Here is a 19575-nt window from a genome sequence, read left to right as displayed (position 1 = left end):
CTACTCAGTGTGGCCTTTCCAGTTTCCAGCAGATGCCCAGATTCTGTTTCTGCTCACTCTCTTTGGTCCCCACCTAATATTAGGTGTAGTACTCTGAGACTTGATAGATCCTAGAGTTCTATACTTCTGTTGAACATTTGAGAAAACTGAAGTTCAGGGAGGTTAGCTGAGGTTTCCTCAGAAGTGAAGAAACTGGAATTCAGTTACGAATCTTCCAACAGAAGTCAGTGCCACTTTGAATAGACTTTGGTACTAAAGCCAGGGGGAAAATGATTACCTTGCACAATAGCGTAGGTATGAGAATGGGGGTGGGTAGGTTGCTGAGTTCTAGAACATTCCAACCTTTAAAATTCTAGAAGAAAAGGAAAAGCCTACATAGAAATCTGAGAAAGAACTGGTGAGGTAAGAAAGAGCATGGTGCCATGGAAATCAAGAGAAGAAAACAGTTTTAGGTGATGGAGGAGTCACATGGGCCATGCGGAAAGAAGTAGCATAAGATGAAGCCAGAGAAGTGACCACTGGGTTGGTAGTGTGAGAACCTTGACAGGAGAAGTCTTAGTGCTGTGGACACAAAAGTCAGCAGGAGAGTCGAAGACTTTGAATTTGAAAATGAGGAATAAAGATATTTTCATCTCTTTCTCTAAAAGAAAGCACACCCCAAACCAGGGATTCTGGAATGAACAACTTAAGGCAAAAACACAAAGCTCATCACTGAAAGAACCAAGAAATATTTAAATCATAAAAACACTATGTTTGAGGGCAAAAGGAGATAGGGGAGTGATAAATGATGGGGCAGCATGGAGAAACATCAAATGTCACAAAAGAGGAATAAACTGAGAAGCCTCTCATATGCCTGGAAATCTCAAAGGACTAAAGTGAAAATGGGGTAGTCAAACTGCAGGGCCACCAACCCTCTCACCTCCTGCTTGCAGTCTAAGGATTACCCCTTCTCCACCTCCACCAGGGAGGAGAAGCATATTCCCTGGCAAAACTGCACAAGAAATATCTGTTTCGTGGTTAGGGACACCAGGCTCAGACATGATCATGGAAACATCTGCATAACAAATGTCACTACTTCCAGCCTCCCCTCTTGCCCAATTCCAGACTTGACACCTAAGGAAAGAGTGTGAAAACTACTTCCTTATAAAAATAAAAGTCATATAGAAAAAAAAATGTCCCTACACTGATCCTTGAAGATCCTCAGCGAAAAAAGATTGTTTGCAAAATTCAGTCATCCACCCATTGACATGCCCCACCATACCCGTGGAGCTTCCCACATGTCTTTTGGTCTTGCTCCTTCAGTGTGAACAACCAGAGATCACTAAATGAGAGGCCTCATCCGGAGAGGCAGGAAAATTAGGAACTGAATTTTAAGAAACTATGTCATAAAGAAGGATGGCAGGGGAATATGTGGGGTCAAAGAGGATTTATTTTTAAAGATGAGACATACTGAATTATATTAATATGCTGGTGATCAGCCCCTCGTGTTTTGCTTCCTCCCTTGAAACAAATGTGCAAATATTTAGTGGCCTGTATGGTTCGTCTGCTTCTGGTTAGGATATGGAGGGATGTGAAAAACCTTCATTTCCATGGTCAACCAGAATGGCCCAGACAAAATAAAATTCATATGTTTCCATGGGGCTGGCAGAGACACAGGAAGCACCGATGAACTGAATTAGAGGGAAACAAGCCTGTTATAGCTCATCAGAGATCCACAGAAGCCACCATACTTGAGGTTGGATGGCTGGTGTGGGTATGGGCTGTTGGGAGAGTAGGTCTACCATGAACAGAGATAAAGAAAAATCAGCCTGAAGGATGGGCCAGACTCTGAAATGAGAAAAGAAATCTCAGCCTCACAGACTCACCACCCACCCCCACCTCTGGCATTTTTCAAAGAAAATAACAGCGAAAGAATTGATGAAAGTAGAAAGAAATCTCTTAGTCGCATGGGTTCTTGAAGTACTTAGATTTTCTAGATTCTTACCAGAGTTGAATGAAAGGGTCAGGAAAAAAACATCTGAAGCTGCACCTCACCCAACCCCAACTTAAATACTGAAAAGAGCACACAAGCAGGGAGGGCAGAAGGCCAAGGGTTGGACTAATAACAGGGAGCTGTGGCCCAGCCCAAGCTCTGCCTAACTCAAGGAGGAATTTAAGTGACCAGTCCATCACCCCAGCTCACAAAGAATAAAGGGCTTACACTCTGTAGTGAGGAAACAAAAAAATTTCATATTGTAAATAAACCCCCATTGCTTTTTTTATGCACAGTGTATAAAACACAAATTAAATGATTATGAGGGTGGGAAGGAGCAAGGAAATGTGACCCATAGTAAAGAAAAACACAGTAATAGAAGCAAACCACAGATCATGGCTCAGTTATTGGCATTAGCATACAGGGACTTTAAAGCAACCATTACAACAAATACTAAAGAATTCACAGAAAAAGATGACTAGAACTCAGAAAGACAGATAAGAAAAACTCAAAGAACTAAGTGAAAACTGGAACTCAAAAATATAATATCTGGAGTAAAAAAATTCATTAGATGGGCTTAAAAGCAGATTGGATACGGCAGGGAAGAGACTGTGAATTTAGAAACAAGTAAATAGAAATTATCCAAACTGAAAGAGGAAAGGGGAAGATTTGGGCATTAGAGGAAAAGAATATATCAGGTCCTGTGATTTTTGGGCTGATATCAAGTTGTCCGATACTTGTATAATCAGAACACCAATCATGGTATTCCCCACCTAGATCCAAGAATCTCAACGACTTCTAAGCAGAACAGATACAAAGAAAACATCACCTAAGTGCTTCAGAGTCAAATTTCTGAAAAAAATTAAAAGCAACCAGAGGAGAAGTGGGAAAGACCTTTTGCAAACAGGAACAATATTGAAAATAACAACTTATTTTCATTAAAAAATATACAAAGACAAAGGACCAATGTCTTTAAAAAGATGAAAGAAAAAAGCCAATTTAGAGTTCTAAGTTCAGCTAAAACATCTTTAATTGAAGGCAATATTAAAACATTTTCATGGAAAAAATGCATTTTCATTTGCTGATAAGAGAATTCTTACCAGCAAATCTACACTACAAAAATAAAAAAAACAAGAAGAAGAAAAAAAAAAAACAAAGGGTAATGGAATTCTTCAGGCCAAAGGAAATTGACACTAGGTAAAAACTAGGTGTGAGAAGGAAAATGGGAAAAGAAGAAGAAAAGGAGGAAGAGGAGGAGGAGGAGGACGAGAGAGGAGGGAGAGGAGGACAAGGAGGAGGAGAAGGAAGAAGTGGGGGCGGGGAGGAGGAAGAGAGTATAAGAAATGATCAATATTTAGGAAAATCTAAAAGGCTATTGTTTATCTTTTCTTAATTTGATAAAGGGACAATTTACTGTTTAAAACAGAAACACTAACACTGTATAGTAGTCATCCCTGCCCCCACCCTACCTATGGTTTGTTTTCCCTGGTTTCAGTTACCACAATCAACTGGTCTGAAAATATTAAGTGGAAAATTCCAGAAGTAATTCATGAGTCTTAAATCATGTGCCTTTCCGAGTAATGTGATGAAATCTTGCTCTATCCTACTTTCATCCTGCCAACGATGTAAATCATGTGTTGCCAGTGTATCCACACTATGTATACTACCCACCCAATAGTCACTTAGCTCTTTCAACTATCAGATTGCCTGTAGTGGTTATCACAGTGCTTTTGTTCAACTAACCCTTATTTTATACTTAAACAACGCCCCCAAGATGCAAGAATAGTGATACTAGCTATTTGAAATATGTGAAAGAGAAGCCACAAAGAGCTGCCCTTGGGTGAAAAGTTAAAAGTTCATAAGTAAAGAAAAAAAATTGTATGCTGAGTTTATTAAGATCTATAATAAGAACAAATCTTCTGCATGTGAAATTGTGAAGAAAGAATAAGAAATTTTTGCTGGTCTTGCTGTTATACCTCAAATTGCAAATGTTATAGTCATCGTGCGTTAAGTGTTTAGTTAAGATGGAAAAGGCGTTAAATTTAGGGGTGGAAAACATAAAAAGAAAATGTGTTCCAAATGATGATGACATCATGTTGTACAAGAAAGCATAGAGCCTATATGAAGACTTCAGCAAGAGATCCCCTGAAATGAGTGACCCCAACTACTTACTGCAAGTAAGGTTGATTGCATGGATTCAGGAACAAATTTGGATTGAAGAATATAAAATGTATTGGACAGACTGCATCTGTATGCATGGGAAAAAACATACCTATAGTTATATATGCATGGTTCATATATATTATGGTTCAGCACTATCAGAGGTTTCAGGCATCTACTGGTCTTAGAGCAAAGCTCTGGAAGATAGAAGGGACTATTATATTCTGGAGTTCATTACAAATATAGAAATAAAATGTATGACAATAATAGTACAAAGGAGGAGAGGGAGTTATATAGATGTATATAATATTAGAGAGTTGTCCCTTATCTGAGAGGTATCAAAATATTACATATTGTAATCCATAAAGCAATTGCTAAAGAAGAAAAAGGAGAAGGAGATAACAATAGCTACATATAGCTTTATGCTTTTAAAAAGTCCATAGTTGATATTAGAAGAAATCCCAAGAAATCTTAATCAGTGCAAAAGAACATAGGAAAAGAGAGACAAAGTGATCATTACCAAGTAAATGACCAGATAGAAAGATGTAGTTTCAATCCCAGCCCTGTAAATATTTGCAATATCTATTGCAAATTTTATATCTATAAAGTGAACAAAATATTCCAATTAAAAAGCAGAGAATGTCATACTAGATGAAGAAGCAAGAGCCAATATATCCTTCATCAATTGCTGCATTGAAAAAAACCCCACATATTATTAGTTTGAAATAATAATATCTTTTGCTGGTTTCACCTGGACTTGTTTATGCAGCTTCATTTTCTGTAGGATTCTCTGGTAAGGAGATTTGGCTGTGCTAGGAAAGATAATACATCCGAGAAGGTGGAGGATCACTGGGCTTCCATTCCCAAGGAGGCTAGAAGACCAGGTTTCCTCCCTGATCATGGTGACTGCAACATTCCATGACGGTGAACTCCCATGAACAGGTGCCTTGGCTTTTGTCATGTCTACTGATGCCTCATAGGCCAACACAAGTGGCATGGCCAAGTGCAGAGGCAGTGTGGGAGGGGACGATTCACAGACAGGAATTCTGGAAGGTGTGGTCTCTGGGGACATTAGCGAAACAATTCACTGCACTCTATTATATAAGATTTATAGGACACTCACTTTAAATATAAGTATGGTGATAGGGTAAAGTGAAAGAATAGAAAAAGGTATACTGTGCAGATGCCAATCATGATAACATTGCAATGGCTGCACTGATTTTAGATAAAGTCAATGCTGAGATAAAAAAGAATTTACTAGCGATAAGAAGTAATCAAAGAAGTAATCAAAGAAGATCCATGTGTCAAAAGCAAGCAATGTGTCAAAGAAAAATCACAAGGGAAATCGGAAAGTGTTTCCAACTGAATGATAATAAAATCCTAACATGCCAGCATTTTGGGCTGCTGGCATGTTAGGGTTTTATTATGTGAAAGAGAAGCCATAAAGAGCTGCCCTTAGGTGAAAAGTTAAAAGTTCATAAGTAAAGAAAAAAAAATGTATGCTGAGTTTATTAAGATCTATAATAGGAACGAATCTTCTGCATGTGAAATTGTGAAGAAAGAATAAGAAATTTTTGCTGGTCTTGCTGTTATACCTCAAATTGCAAATGTTATAGTTAAAAGAACAGCTTAAAAGATTTGAAACCAATGATTTCCTTCTTTACTTTATGAAGCTAAAAATGAAGAGCTTATCAAAATCATAGTAAATGAGAAAAGAAAATTGAAAATAGAAAGTAGAGAAAGATACAAAGCATAAAGTTAAGTATTTAAAAAAAAATAAATTGACAAATTCCTAGATTTCTAAAGCAGGACAGAAAATACAATGCCCAAGTAATATCAGGAATAGAAAGGGGGCTATTACTACAGATCCTACAGATGGTAGAAGATAAAGGAATACCATGAACACCTTTATAGAAATGAACTCAACCATTATAAAGTAGAAAAACAAACTCTGTGCATATATATGCTACATTTAAATTACACCTCATTTAAAAATATAGAGAAAGGCTTGGTTCAGCATGAACCTTATCACAAATCATCTGGATCTATCCTTAATAAAAGCCCCAAAGAAACTATGATTCACATAAATTATAAACAAATGAAAACAGGTTGTTGTTTGTTTGTTTGCAGAACTTAATTACTCCAAAAGTAGCAACAAATTGTTCTTTAATCTGTGTTTTCTATTCTGTTCACCCATTTTAATTTTCAATCAAGGGCCTGCAGCCATCGGCCATCTGGAAATATTGTTAGAGGAGGGTTAGAGATAATAAATATCAACCTGTGTTTCTATTCAAGCTGAGACTGCAAAGCCAAAAACTGTGAGGCACTTCAGAAAAGTTCAAGTCCATGGGCATTCTTATACAAGAAACAAGAACGTTGACAATGCAGAGCTGATGTCGGGTTATTTGGGGGGTGGGGGTGGAAGTGGGTTTTGTAGGGAAAAAACACGCTAAATGCTTCATAAGCCCAAGGGGGATTTTTTGCAGTGGGAGTATCAGTAGGATACTTGTTGAAGTGCTTTTTGACATGCATGTATGTGTTAAGGCTTTCATCAACGAATATTATCAAAATGTCACAGCACAACCCAAATCCCAGAACATAATTTTCCTAAGTGTAGAAAAATTCCCAGATCAACAAAAAAGTCCAGAAGATAGTGTGATTGATTCTCCCCATCGGCTACCCCTACAAACAAGCATGCTTGGTGCATAACATGTGCTCAGAAACATAGTAGTGGCAGTGAATGAATGATGTACCCAAAATGGAATAATTCCTTTAACAATCACCAACTCTGTGCCCATTATTAAGTGTTGTAGGAGTCACAAAAGAAACACAAGACAGTGGCCTGAAAACCCTCAGCTCCTAAGTAAGAACAGTGGCAGACATGTGAAACCACCAAGGAAAATTAAAACCTTTTAATAGCAGTTTCTCTCCTAGGATTTCCAGCCTGTCTCGTTTCCCAGGAAGATAACATTGCATCTGGAAATAACTGAGTTCTCAGAGAGGTTCTTATCATCCTTTAAAAGATCTCTCTCCCAATTTTCTGGTTTCTAAGAGAGTGCAAAGAATAGACCTTTAGTAATATTTCTGGTGTCCCAGAATTAAAACAGACCTACGATTCCCATGAAAGCATCTGTTTTGTTTGTCTAAATGTTGTGGGTGCTTAAAAAACAGGCTGGGAGTGAGGAGGTGGGGCCACGAGCTACGTGATCTCTTAAGAAACTGGTATATCAGGAAGTTGTGATCACTGCTCCCAGTTCATGAGCTCCTATCTCAACAGACACAAAGCATCAAGGATAAGGACATTTTCCAAAACAGCCTTTGCTTGTTCTGGTACAAAAAAGAAAGAAAGAAAGCTCAAGAAAAATGCTTATAAAGGAAAGGAAATAGGCTTAGAGAAAAATACCCCAGTTCCCAGATTTTATTTGGCAGGGAAAAAATATAGTGAAGCCAAAGAACCTTTTCCACACCCCCAATATGCCCCCCTTTTTTTTAACCCTCTTTGTAAAAACTTCAGTCTTAGCACAGTCTTCCAGTTTTAGTGTTACCAAAATGTTCCCAGATCTCACTAGTCCATAACCAAAGAATAAGATCATATATACTTTTAGTGCCCAATCTTCTCCTACCTAGTTGTCAGAAATTACCCCCCTCTCTAGTAGGGCCCCCCCACTGTTCTGCACGGTTTTGTGGTGCTACATCTGTGTGCTCAGGAACAGAAACAGACCCTGATTTTCCTATCCCAGACTCACCCTCATGTCACTTTGTCACTGCCTCTGCTGCTGAGACCCTCATGGAATTGCCAGGACAAGCTGCCCTCTGCCAAATGACTGCTCATGCCATCCACTCCCCGCCCCGAAGGCCTTGGGGAAGGACATAGCTCTTTTCTTTATCTCTCCTCAGGCTGCATGGGATGTTTCCTCTTTCTCATTACCAAATAACAGAGTTGAAATTTAACTATGCTTTTTGTTGAGCTATACTGGAGATATATTGGAGATAATGAAATGAGTACAACACAAAGAATTTTTTAACCATTGGGAGGATCCAGATTTGTCCTGATGCCAGTTACTAGGCCAGCTTCTACTTGACCTTCCTCCACATGGCCAAGTAAAGTTCATCCCTTTCCCCAGATTGACCTCTTCCCAGGTGATTGACAATGGAGATGTTCATTCCTTCCATCCACCATTTTGATATTTGTTGAATGTCTATTTTGTTTCAGGCACTCCAATGGACCCACAAGCTAGAGTGGGGACCCAAATGCACATGCTCCAGCTCTGATGGGGTTTAAAGTCTAAAATTGGGTGGGGAAAAACACTATACAAATAATTACCTACTTATGTATTATTAGTTATAAAATGTTCAAAGTGTCATGAAGTGAAAGTTATGGGATCCCATGAGAACGTCTAATGGAGATCATTTAGATTGGGGAAATCAAGTAAGGCTACTTTGAACAATTGACATTTAAGTTGGAACTGAAATTTGGGTAAGAATTAGCCCTATGGGGCTGGCAGAGTAGCTCAGTGCTTGCCTAACATATGTGAGGCCGTCGGTTTGATTCCCATCGTCACAGAGAAAATAAGTAGCCCTATAAACTGCTTCTTGGGCAGCAGTGATTGCTGATGAGAAGGATCTGTCAGAGAAAGGAGCATGGGAAGACCAAAGGAATTAGGGGCAAAGGGGTACAAGATGAAGGTAGGCAGGGAGGCAGGAAACATCCCATGTAGAGATTGCAAGGCCCCATGAAGGATTTGGGAAGAGCTCCCAAATATAATGGACCATTACTGAAGTATTTTGAGTAAGGGAGGGAATGGCATGAGTTGGTGTGTGTTTTAGAAAGACTTCATGTATATTTTAAAGGGGACAAGAGGGCAAGTCCCAGTGATCTAAGCATGAGATGACAATGCCCCAGACCATGTTGTTGTCAGAAGAGATAGAGAAGTAATCCACGGTCTAGATATGTTTGCAGTAGAACAACGAAATGTGCTGCTGGCGAATGTTGGAGAATAGGAAAGAGAAGAGTCTGCCTAGAGGTTCAAGGAAGCCTTCCAGTTCTGACTGGGGCAGCTGGGAATGTGGTTCAATATCTGAGCACTGATAAGATAATAGACAACAATCAGTACATTTCCCCAAGTCTGAGTGAAGTCATCTTAAATATTCCACCATTGAAGGATCTGCAGCCTAGGGACAGGCCTCAGCTAAGCCCCTTTCCGTCTGTCTTTTAAAATCTCCTCCAGCCAGGTGATCCAGCCTCACCTGCGGCTACCCATCACATCTGTTTTCAAATGAGGTTGATTTTTCATTGGAATTTCTCCCCAAGCATTATCAGGATGAACTGTAATGTTTCATTCATTCATTCATTCATTCATTCAAGATAGAGTTTTTCACACCAATTGAGAGCAGGACCTCTGGGATTAAATCCCACCTCTGCCACTGGTGAGCTGAGAGGCCTTGGACAAATTTCTTAACCTCTCTCTCTGATGTAGTTTCCTTATCTGGGAAATGGAGGTTACAGTGGTATCTACTTCAAAGAACTGTTCTATGCTTAAGTAGATGAATAACATTCCAGGTGTTCAGAACAGAGCCTGAAACATCATAAATACCCAGTTGATGTTAGAAAAGACCATTGCTCTTCATATGAGGTTGATTTTAGATGTTATTGAGAGCTGCCTGCTTCTCCAACACTGTTCCATTCTGGGACACTGCTTCACGCAGTAATTTTAAGCCTTTTTGGGGTCAGACAGATTTGATTTCAAGTCTCTGCTCTCCTCCTGAACCTCTATGAGCCCAGGTTTTCTCACCCACATTGGATACAGAAACCCCCACCTTGAGTGGTTATCACAAGGTGGAGTCAGAACTCTTTGAGCAGTGCTTTGAGTATAGCACATGCTCAATAAATGCTAGGTTATTTTCCTACCCAGAAGGAGCTTCCCTTCCTAATTTAAATACTGCATCTCCACCTCTGCCACTAAAGAGCCCTCAGTGGGAGGAAGGCAATTTCAAACCCTTTCGTAGGCTTACAGTTTATGAACAAGGTTATGGTTTTTTTTTTTCATAAATTACACTCTCTGGCCATTTTGGGCACAATGTGGAGCGATTTAAAAGCCAGGGATATGAATGTGGGCATCTTATACTCCAGAGAGAATGGTCCACAACAGTTCCACTTGGATCCCAAACCACTCATGTTTTCCAGTACCAGTCCCACTCTTTCCCATGCCATGTCCCACTTCCTCCTCCTGTCCCCACCATCACCTTGAAGGACCAGAGTAAGAAAACACAGGCACCAGCCCACAGAAAACACTCTTGGTCATCCTGGAAAGCATAGATTCCTCGGGTCTTTATTTTCAAAGCTGACTGCATGGTTTCCTTTGGCGCAGCCGGGCATGTGGCAGAGTTTGCTCTGGATGCCTCTCCCTCCTGCCCGTGGCCTTGCCGTGGCCTTCCTCTGGCTGCCTGGTACATGCTTTTTATCTGGTTCACATGAGCTACTTGCCCTTGCGTACGTTGTTGGGTCCCCTCTGGAGCAGTTGTGTTTTAAGACTCATTTCCAACACCAAATGAAAACTTTGTCCCTGTTATGGGGAGGGAAAACTTTCATGAGCAAACAGAATTTCCTGCTGAAGGGACCTTTCCCTCAGCCCTTGAAATCTCACTCATCCTATGCTATGGCCAACCTTAAATGGATAATGTAATATAAAGACTTTCCCTTGATGGTTTTAGCGGGACTTTGGGGGCAATACAGCAGTGGCCACAGAAATATGATGACCAGCACATAAGACTTTCAACAGCAAAGTAAGCAGTGTTGTTAGAAGACTAACAGGGTATCTTTGGATTTCAGGGAACAGATCCGTCAAGGCCTAGAAGAACTCCAGAAGGTTCTGCCAGGAGGAGACACTTACATGCATGAAGGATTTGAAAGGGTAATTTTAAGACCATTTTAAACCCCAGGCATAAAGTGTGATGTTGAAATGTCAACATAGGGATGACTGATGAGATAAAGCACATGTTTTCAGGCGACCGAATAACACCCAATGGCAAGATGGTACAATTTTTCTCCCTGCACTGGTTAACTATATCCAAAACAACTAAGGAAATGAATATCTTTCTTCCTTCGCTGACACTGATGAAGGCCTTGTTAACTAGTGATTGATGTCGCTCATGACTCATGCCACACCCAAGTCCCCTAATTCCTAAAGGGATCTTAGTTGGATGGCAGCAATAGTGACTGAGAGAGAATTTCAGTGTCTTTAAGGGACATTAAAGCCTTTTGTTATCTCAAGCAAATCAGTATTATAGGTGGGATTTTCCTGCTGTCTAGCAATGTACAAGTCTAGACTCTGAGAAGTAAGACATTGACCCATGATTACAACTGTATCGCTTAAGATTTAGAGGAACTTTACATGAAAATTACCCATTGATATCTGGGTGAATTACACAAGGAATCAAGACTGGGCCCAGGCCTGCATAGCCAGCCCACAGCCTATCACCCAAAATGGTATTCAGAGTGACAAATAGTGGTTGTAGGTCTAATGGCTTGTTCATGTATTTTTCAGGCCAGTGAGCAGATTTATTATGAAAACAGTCAAGGTAAGATTGTGGTATAAATTACCATTAAGAAATATTTAGGGCTGGGGCTATAGCTCAGTGGTAGAGCACTTGCCTCACAGGTGTGACACCCTGGGTTCAATCCTCAGCACCACATAAAAATAAATAAAGATATATTTTAAAAATTTCTGTGTTTGTTTCTAAAAAAAATGCCTCAGTAATTTTTTGTTTCAAAAGACATGGATGATATTGTTTATAATCCTTAAACACACACTCCATTACCAAAAAAGAATGCATAGAAAATGGCACATTCCAGATCAAATTCTACTGTTCTGGGGGTGCCAATAAGAATTACATAAAAATAATTAAGATCCCATTATGACCACAGTCTTTAATTCCTGTGAATAATTTTGCATGTTGAGTTCATTAAAGTAGTAAATAGTTGGATGGATTAGTAAAGTCTTGGATTTTCATGTCAAATCTTGTTACCTTGTCCTTCTCTGAGCTCCAAGCCTCTTCATTAACTGTGATTGAATATATTAAGATCAAGATTTCTAGTTTGGTTTAAACATTTCTTCATTTAGATGAAAAATGCTTAAAATATACTTAGTAGAGTGGCTAGCAATAGAAATACTGATAAAATTTTTTATCATTTGAGCTATTATAACTACATTGTCTTTCAAGGGTAGGCTTTGTTTATCTCAAGCAAATCTCTTTACAAAGAATCGATATTGTAGTGGGGATTTTTCCTGCTAGGCCTGTAGAAGTATCCACTTCCTGTTTGACTTTAAACTGCAACAAATAGAAGGGACCCAGAATGAACACCAAAACTTGCTGGTATAAATCAACCATGAGCATTGTTTCTAGAAGTCTAAATAACACTGAAAGAATTCTAATAAGTTTTGCCAGCTGCCATACCACTTCCAGTCAGCCTGTGAATCATGATGCCTATTACTTTTTGCCAAACCGTGTTCAAGGGATGGCGTATGTGGTCAACTACAGCATGTGAGAGGGACCAGTAAGCCCGGTGGTAGAGGCCTGGGTGACAATCACATGCATTGCTAACAAAAAAGTAATCACCCATGGTTCACTGGAGCTCTTGCCAGTTATTGATTCAGTGACCATTTCACCAAGTCTGACTCTTTGGAGAGATGGGACTGAGAAACACGGAAATCAAATTTATGCCTCCTTGAGGCTATTCTGATGAAGTTTTCTCCAACCTGGAATTGCTTCCCAGTCCCAAAAGAAAGGATAGTATTTCTCACAATATTAACTTCCAGGTGGTTGAGATGATAAGAGATCAAATGCCAGGGCTAAGAGGGGGTTTCCCAGGGGGCAGGATGACTGAGTTGGTCTGTGTTGTTTTGAGCAGGGTACAGGACGGCAAGCGTCATCATTGCATTGACTGATGGGGAACTCCATGAAGATCTCTTTTTCTATTCAGAGAGGGAGGTAAGTAATGGTCCGGCCTTGTCTAAACACATACCTGGGGGCAGGGAGGTATCTCAGTGGTAGAGCTTGTGCTTACCAGGTGCGAGGCCCTGGGTTCAATCTGCAGCATCCCAATAAAACAAACAAAACTCTTGAAACAGGGCTTGTCTTTGAAATGGGCTGCACTCTTTGAGATGAGCCTCTTTACTCAGGCAAAGTGATAGATGTTCTCTGTAAAACCCCTGAATGAAATAGTTTCAGATGTAAAAACAATCATAATAATTCATTTTTTAAAGTGAAGTTTTATGTCTTTCACATGGTAGATGTTTTTCCCCTTGCAAAAGTTTGCATATTGCTTTGTGCTTAGAGGGATAAAAAAATATCTATTGTGCCTTTATTAAAGGCATCGTATTGCTTTAGCAGTTTTGACATACTATTTGACATACTTTTAAGCAAAAAAATTAGTACCATTTGTTCCTCCATTTTTCCTCATATTTTCTACTAAAACAGGAGAAAGAGAAAGAATTGCTCAAAATATGTAAAAGCCAATCTTGTCCACATGTGCTAACCTTTAAGATTGTCACTCCAAGAGCCAAAGTTAAACAATAATTGGTGACAGATTTCATTGTATTCTCTCCTTCTGTATTTCTTCTTTGCCTTGATTATCTTCTCAAAATACTCTTCAAAGCAAGTGAAGGAATTCTCTAAATGAAGCTTCCATTAAACTTAAAAAAAAAAGGTTTACTCAGGAATTATAAAGTTGTATTTACACTTAGGAAATGCCTTTCATCCATGTTTTGGACTTGAACTCTATGTATAGGCTAAGGAAACATGTTAGCTGTAGGAATGTACTGAATGAAGCCTCATTAATGTCACAGATTCACTCAGGCCAAGGTAGAAAGAAACACAGGAAAGGATAAGGTAGTGGGGGAGAGAACTGCTGGGTCTGGGAAAGGATTTTGTCATAGTATTACACTTGCCTCAAGCTCTTGACTACAATTTAGTTTAATTTTAGCTCCCTCTGCAAGTATGAAGTCTGTACTCGTTCACTCATTCAGAGCTTGGCATGTGTTGAGCTCTTGTCTAGACACGAGAGACACTGGTAAGCAAGATGCTGTTGCTGCCCTCAGGGGTCTCACCGTAAAATAGGGTTTGGCTTCATTATCTCCCTCCTCCCACTGGAACAGAGGATGGGTCAGCATGGGGAAAGACACAAGTTCATGTGACAGACACCCCTGAGTATTGGGGAAATGATACATTTCTATATTCTAAGGTCAAAACTATGTGATGGGAATGCAGAAATAATAGCCAAATAAAGTAAAAACCCTCATAAGGGAAGAGCTGAAAATAAAATAAATAATGAGTGTCAGTGGCTTAAAATAGGGGTTAGTAGAAAGGCATTTTAGGTATGGCACAAACAGACTTGGAAAAATATTTGGAATGCCAATGCCAATAGAAGAAAGCTTTACGAAAAAGATAAAGCTCAAGAAGATATAAAGAAATTAAGCTTTCCCATTCTTGATAATTCTATAGAAAGCCCAGCTAAAGGAGAGCAGTCAGAGTTGTTACAGATAAGGCGGGTGCTAGACTAAGTCTAAACATTTATTTTATCCTGAAAGACACGGGGAATATTTCTAACGTGTTTCTGTTACTTCTAGAATTCAGTGTTAGACACAAGTAGGTTGGAGAATTGGGGGAGGGAGGGAGGATAACACAATTCAAATCAACAAGCACATATTGAGCACTTACTATATGCTCACTATTGATTACTCACTGAGTACCTACTGTATAAGCCAAGGATTTTCAATTTTTGTTTTCATTCTGAAACATGGGAGAACCTGGAAATCAAATATCAGAGCCTTTAATAAACCAAATATTAAAATCAAGCCTAAACCCAAATGTTATTCATTATGTTGCCCTTTCTTCTTGTTAAAAAATATTTATATTTTTTTGTAATTGGACACAATACCTTTATTTTATTTATTTTTATGTAGTGCTGAGGATCGAACCCAGGGCCTCGCACATGCTAGGCAAGTGCTCTACTGCTGAGCCACAACCCCAGCCCTTATGTTGCCCTTTCAGTGATTAATTATTGAGAGCACAACATAATGAATTGGGTTCACTTATTCAAATATGGACCTACCATTAAACTGATTATTTTTAAGAAATGAAAAAAGCCTTATTCATAGGGAATCCTGACATATGCAAGAATCTATATTGTTCTAGGCCTTCTGGAACAAGCTCTGCTTGTATTATCTCATTTAACCCCAAACCACTTTACAAAGTAAAGTCAACCATCAAACTGAGATATATCTGGTTCCAAAGGTCACATTCTCTTATGATAATATGCTGCCATTACAAAGAAAAATGTGTCCAAAAAATTCTGTTAAAGAATGGAAAGATGCTCTTTCCCCAGAATATTTAATATGACTCATCTTAGCCTGCAGTTTTCCTTTCTTCCTCTTGCCTTTCAAACCCCTTCATCAAGACTCCACTTCAAAAGATCTTTCTCAATACCTTTTGCTGGAGTTATCACTCTCCCTACTTGCATTAGGTTAGAATGTGATGTTCCCTGGAGTGGGAGCTCTTGGGGACAGAGATCGTTTCTTCAGTGCAATGCCTGGCATAGGTGCTCAATAAATACCTAACTGTTGAATCTAGTCTGACAAATCCAAGAGGAATATTCTTGCCACTGCTTCCCTTTCTAATGTCTTTTGTTTCCCTGTCCCAGGCTAACAGATCCCGAGATCTGGGTGCAATCGTTTACTGTGTTGGTGTCAAAGATTTCAATGAAACACAGGTACGTTCATGAATTTCCTCAGATGTGGGAACATATTGAACTTGTGACTCATAGAGAACATATATTCAGTATAGAGGGTGCATTGGCAAGAAAGAAATGCCTTAGATAGGTTATTTTTCCACAAATGCTAAGCAGGAAAGAATTATTGGATGTGTAAAGAATGTGAAATCACTTTTTGAAACACTTGGGGTCTTCAACATGAGCCATTTAAGCAGCATCTTTCTTGGTTGGCTTTCTTGGTGAACATTAAATTGCCAAGGTGTTAAAACAGACCTGAATTAACTTGAAAACCTTTTTCAGAATAATTAAAACGACAACAATTTTTTTTGCTATAAAAAATACAATGCATGGTCAATACAAAAATATAGAAATAATTGGACCAGTGGGCCAAAAGATGCACAAGTACATTTCATTAAATCATGAAAACTTGCTAATGACTGAAATAAGTGCTCCTCAACATTGTTCCTGATTTCTTTTTGTTATAATGGCATAAGTAAATGCTTATATTATTAATAAAATAAAACAGAATTACAAAGACGATAATAGTAAATGCTACTTTTAGAATAAATTTGTATGCATTTGCACTGAGAAGGTATGAACAACTATATATGTATGTTTATATAATTGTTGATAAAGATAGATATAGATAGAAGGCTTATGAGTAACTTTTATTTTCTTTTTATGTTAACTCTCTTAGTTTTTCCTAAGTTTTCACAATGAGTATGTGTTATTTTTGCAATTGGTAAAAACAGTAAGAGCTATTTTTAAAACCATGCCTGCCAGCACTGAATCTGACTGGGGCCCTCCCCAAACTATACAAAGATGGAGGTTGGGATAAAGCTCTCAGATCAACTTCTCCTTGCCCTCTGTCTTCTGATAAAGCAGGAGCAGTTAAAGTTTTTGCTATTAAAAAATACAATGGTCCATTCCTTTGTCAACAGTTTCAGTGAAATTCAGGGGTCCACATTCATTGACCTAACCCAACACCAAAGCCTGAATCTATTTTTAAAGTTGCTCTGAAAGGAAACTTGAGTCTGCTTGATTCAAATAAAGTTGCCAACAGGAATTTGGGTGAATGGGAGAAAAATGAGCCAATGGCATATCCCCAAATCCATAAATATATCAACCCAGGCCAAATGTTCATCCATCTGGACAATCTTACCTCTGCTCCCAAGGAGAAAAGTATTAAAACAAATGTAAAGGCTGGAGCTGCCCCTCAGTCTTGCTCCAGAGGGGCTCCTGGTAAGCTCATTACTGCTGAAGGCTCTTCAGAGGTGCCCTGGAGCCCACTGAGGGCCTCACATTCCTCAAGGTTCTAGAAATAGGTAGGGCCCCTCGACCCAGTAGCTTTCCTAAATTCTCCACATCCTCTCCTGACATGGCTCCATGTGATTCGTGTGTTTGCTGTGTTCTCAGCTGGCCCGGATTGCGGACAGTAAGGATCATGTGTTTCCAGTGAATGATGGCTTCCAGGCGCTGCAGGGCATCATACACTCCGTGAGTAGAGGTCTTCCTCTGAGGTGGACGTGCGTGCGCATTCTGTCTCCAGTCTGCAACAAATACCCCTGTCCCCTCTTTCTGAGGCTGGTGTTTTTCTGCTAGAGAGAACATTCCCCCGTATTATCTTTGGGTCTACTATGTCCCAGATCTTCCTTTGGCCTTTTGTGCATGTTTCTTTCCATTCTCCTGTGCTGGTCTTTACACCCTCAGCTGGAAGGCCAGTGTGTATGCTGCAACTATAATGATGTTCAGAGGTGCTACAGCCTCTACCTTTAGGTTGTGACTAGACAAGTATGCTGCAGTCATCGGGGAAAACTCACCAGGCTCCCAATTAGGACTCCAGGATGCAAATTCAGAGCTCAGAGGATCACTGTCCTCATAAGATATCTTAAGTGGGTCTTGATCTAGGGGTCATTAGCTGGGGCCTGAAGATCTGTCCCTCACCCCCAGCAACCTCGGAAGCCTCCAGTGTTGCTTTGCCTCCAAGGGTTGCTAGGAACTTGAGCAGAGTGGACCTCAGAGCAAGAAGAAAGAATTTGGGAGCTGGTCAGTCCAGAGTCTCAGTGCTGACCCAGGCACTCACCACTTGTAGATCCTTGGATACTTGTTTTCTTATTTGTAAAAAAGGGGCTGATGTTTAAACTGACATTATAGTCTTGCTGGAGGATTTTAATGTTATTGGTGACATACCTAATATTTCTCCATGCACATAATAGGTACTCAAGGCACAGGAATAATTTTTTTCTCCCATTTCCTATCATTATATGATCCTCTAAGCTTTCTTGAATGTGCATAAAGATCACATGAGAATTAATATCAATTCCTAGGCCCTATTCCCAGAAGATTCTATTGCTGTCAGTGGTGGTTTATCCAAGGAATCTGCATATTTTAAGTCTCATTTTTAAAGAATAAATGCACAGGGTATACTTTTAGAACATTGATATATGTGACCATAAGTTTTCAGAACTGTGAAAAATAATCCCATTTTAGGTTGGAAATTTTTATCTTAACTGTGTACAAATGATGGTTTTCCTATTCAAAATGTGGTGGTTGGCAAGGAACAAAAACCCAAACTACCTTAGCCAGAAAGTGGAAATTATTGAAAGCATAGAAAAGAATCAGGTCCAATATGGGTCCAGTTATGCGTTTTGCTCCAAATAATTTATAGGGTTAGCACACTTGGTTATATAAGTACCAAGAACTACAATACATATAAAAGAACAACCCAACAATACAAAATATGATTGACAGCAGGACTTGGGGCTAACCACAAATCCTCGAGAAGCTCAGAGGTAGATTTTTCTGGTGGGAGTCTTCATGAGAGAGTAGGGCAGACTTAGCTCACTGAAAGCTCAGTGGGGTGTTGGTGGGTGGCACCAGAGGGGAGATGGCATGACCTCTGCCTCTTTCCCAGAGGCTGGAAAAGAGCAGGCATCTTCAGGAGGCCATAATGATAATACCTGACTGGCTAGCAGTAATGTTTCAGGAATAATGGAACCTAGACATTGATTGGATTGGAACAGATTTGCAAAAGTCTTGAAAGGGTTTTTACTCTAACCTTTAAATTTTATTTTTCTTTCCTCTTTACATGTAATAGTTGTACTTATTTATGGGGTACAGTGTGGTATTTCAATACGCATATATAACATGCTTTGATCAAATCAGCATAATTAGCATTTCTATCTCCATATCATTCCTTTGTGTGTCTGGAGCCTTTGAGTGCCTCTCTTCTAGTCCTTCATAAAGTAATGGAACATTTTTAACATGCAACAAACGATATTTTAGGAGAAGATTATTGGCAGTGTCTACATACATAGGAAGAAGGTTGGCGACACCAGATGCACTATCAGGTAGTGACGACAGTAGACCTACCTTCAGATGACAGGGGTACATCTTTTTATACATTTTTTTAATTTCTAAGATTTCTTATGAGCCATGTGCTTAACATTCAAGAGTTTGTTCCTACAAAAAAAATTATATTCTTTTTATCTGCATAAATCCTTGTCCTTGAATATTTTATCTTAACAGCTCTCTCATATTCAACATGAGCCCCGGATGTTTGTAAAACTCCCCTCATTCCCAAACAGAAATAACTCCAAGGATGTGTTAGAAGTTGAGCAAAACAGTGCCCCAAAAAGGGAAGAAAAAATAATTTGAGACTTCAGTCTCCAAACGT

General features: G+C 39.3%; 1 protein-coding gene across 1 annotated transcript in view; it reads left to right on the top strand.

The window, feature by feature from the left end:
• The window catches only part of Antxr1 (ANTXR cell adhesion molecule 1), a 226772-nt gene that overhangs the window by 47721 nt on the left and 159476 nt on the right, over positions 1 to 19575 (top strand). Inside the window, exons 4-8 of the mRNA XM_046422452.2 lie at positions 10962 to 11043; positions 11677 to 11710; positions 13041 to 13120; positions 15831 to 15899; positions 17316 to 17396. Coding sequence (XP_046278408.1) covers positions 10962 to 11043; positions 11677 to 11710; positions 13041 to 13120; positions 15831 to 15899; positions 17316 to 17396 — 346 coding nt within the window. The remainder of the gene's footprint in view (positions 1 to 10961; positions 11044 to 11676; positions 11711 to 13040; positions 13121 to 15830; positions 15900 to 17315; positions 17397 to 19575) is intronic.

The sequence above is a fragment of the Marmota monax genome, unplaced genomic scaffold (genome assembly GCF_021218885.2).
Source record: "Marmota monax isolate L192 unplaced genomic scaffold, Marmota_monax_Labrador192_F-V1.1 WCK01_AAM20220418_F8-fsc00015, whole genome shotgun sequence".
NCBI classification, from domain to species: domain Eukaryota; kingdom Metazoa; phylum Chordata; class Mammalia; order Rodentia; family Sciuridae; genus Marmota; species Marmota monax.
Note: the sequence above shows the minus strand (reverse complement) of the source record. Positions and strands in the feature narration are given on the sequence as shown.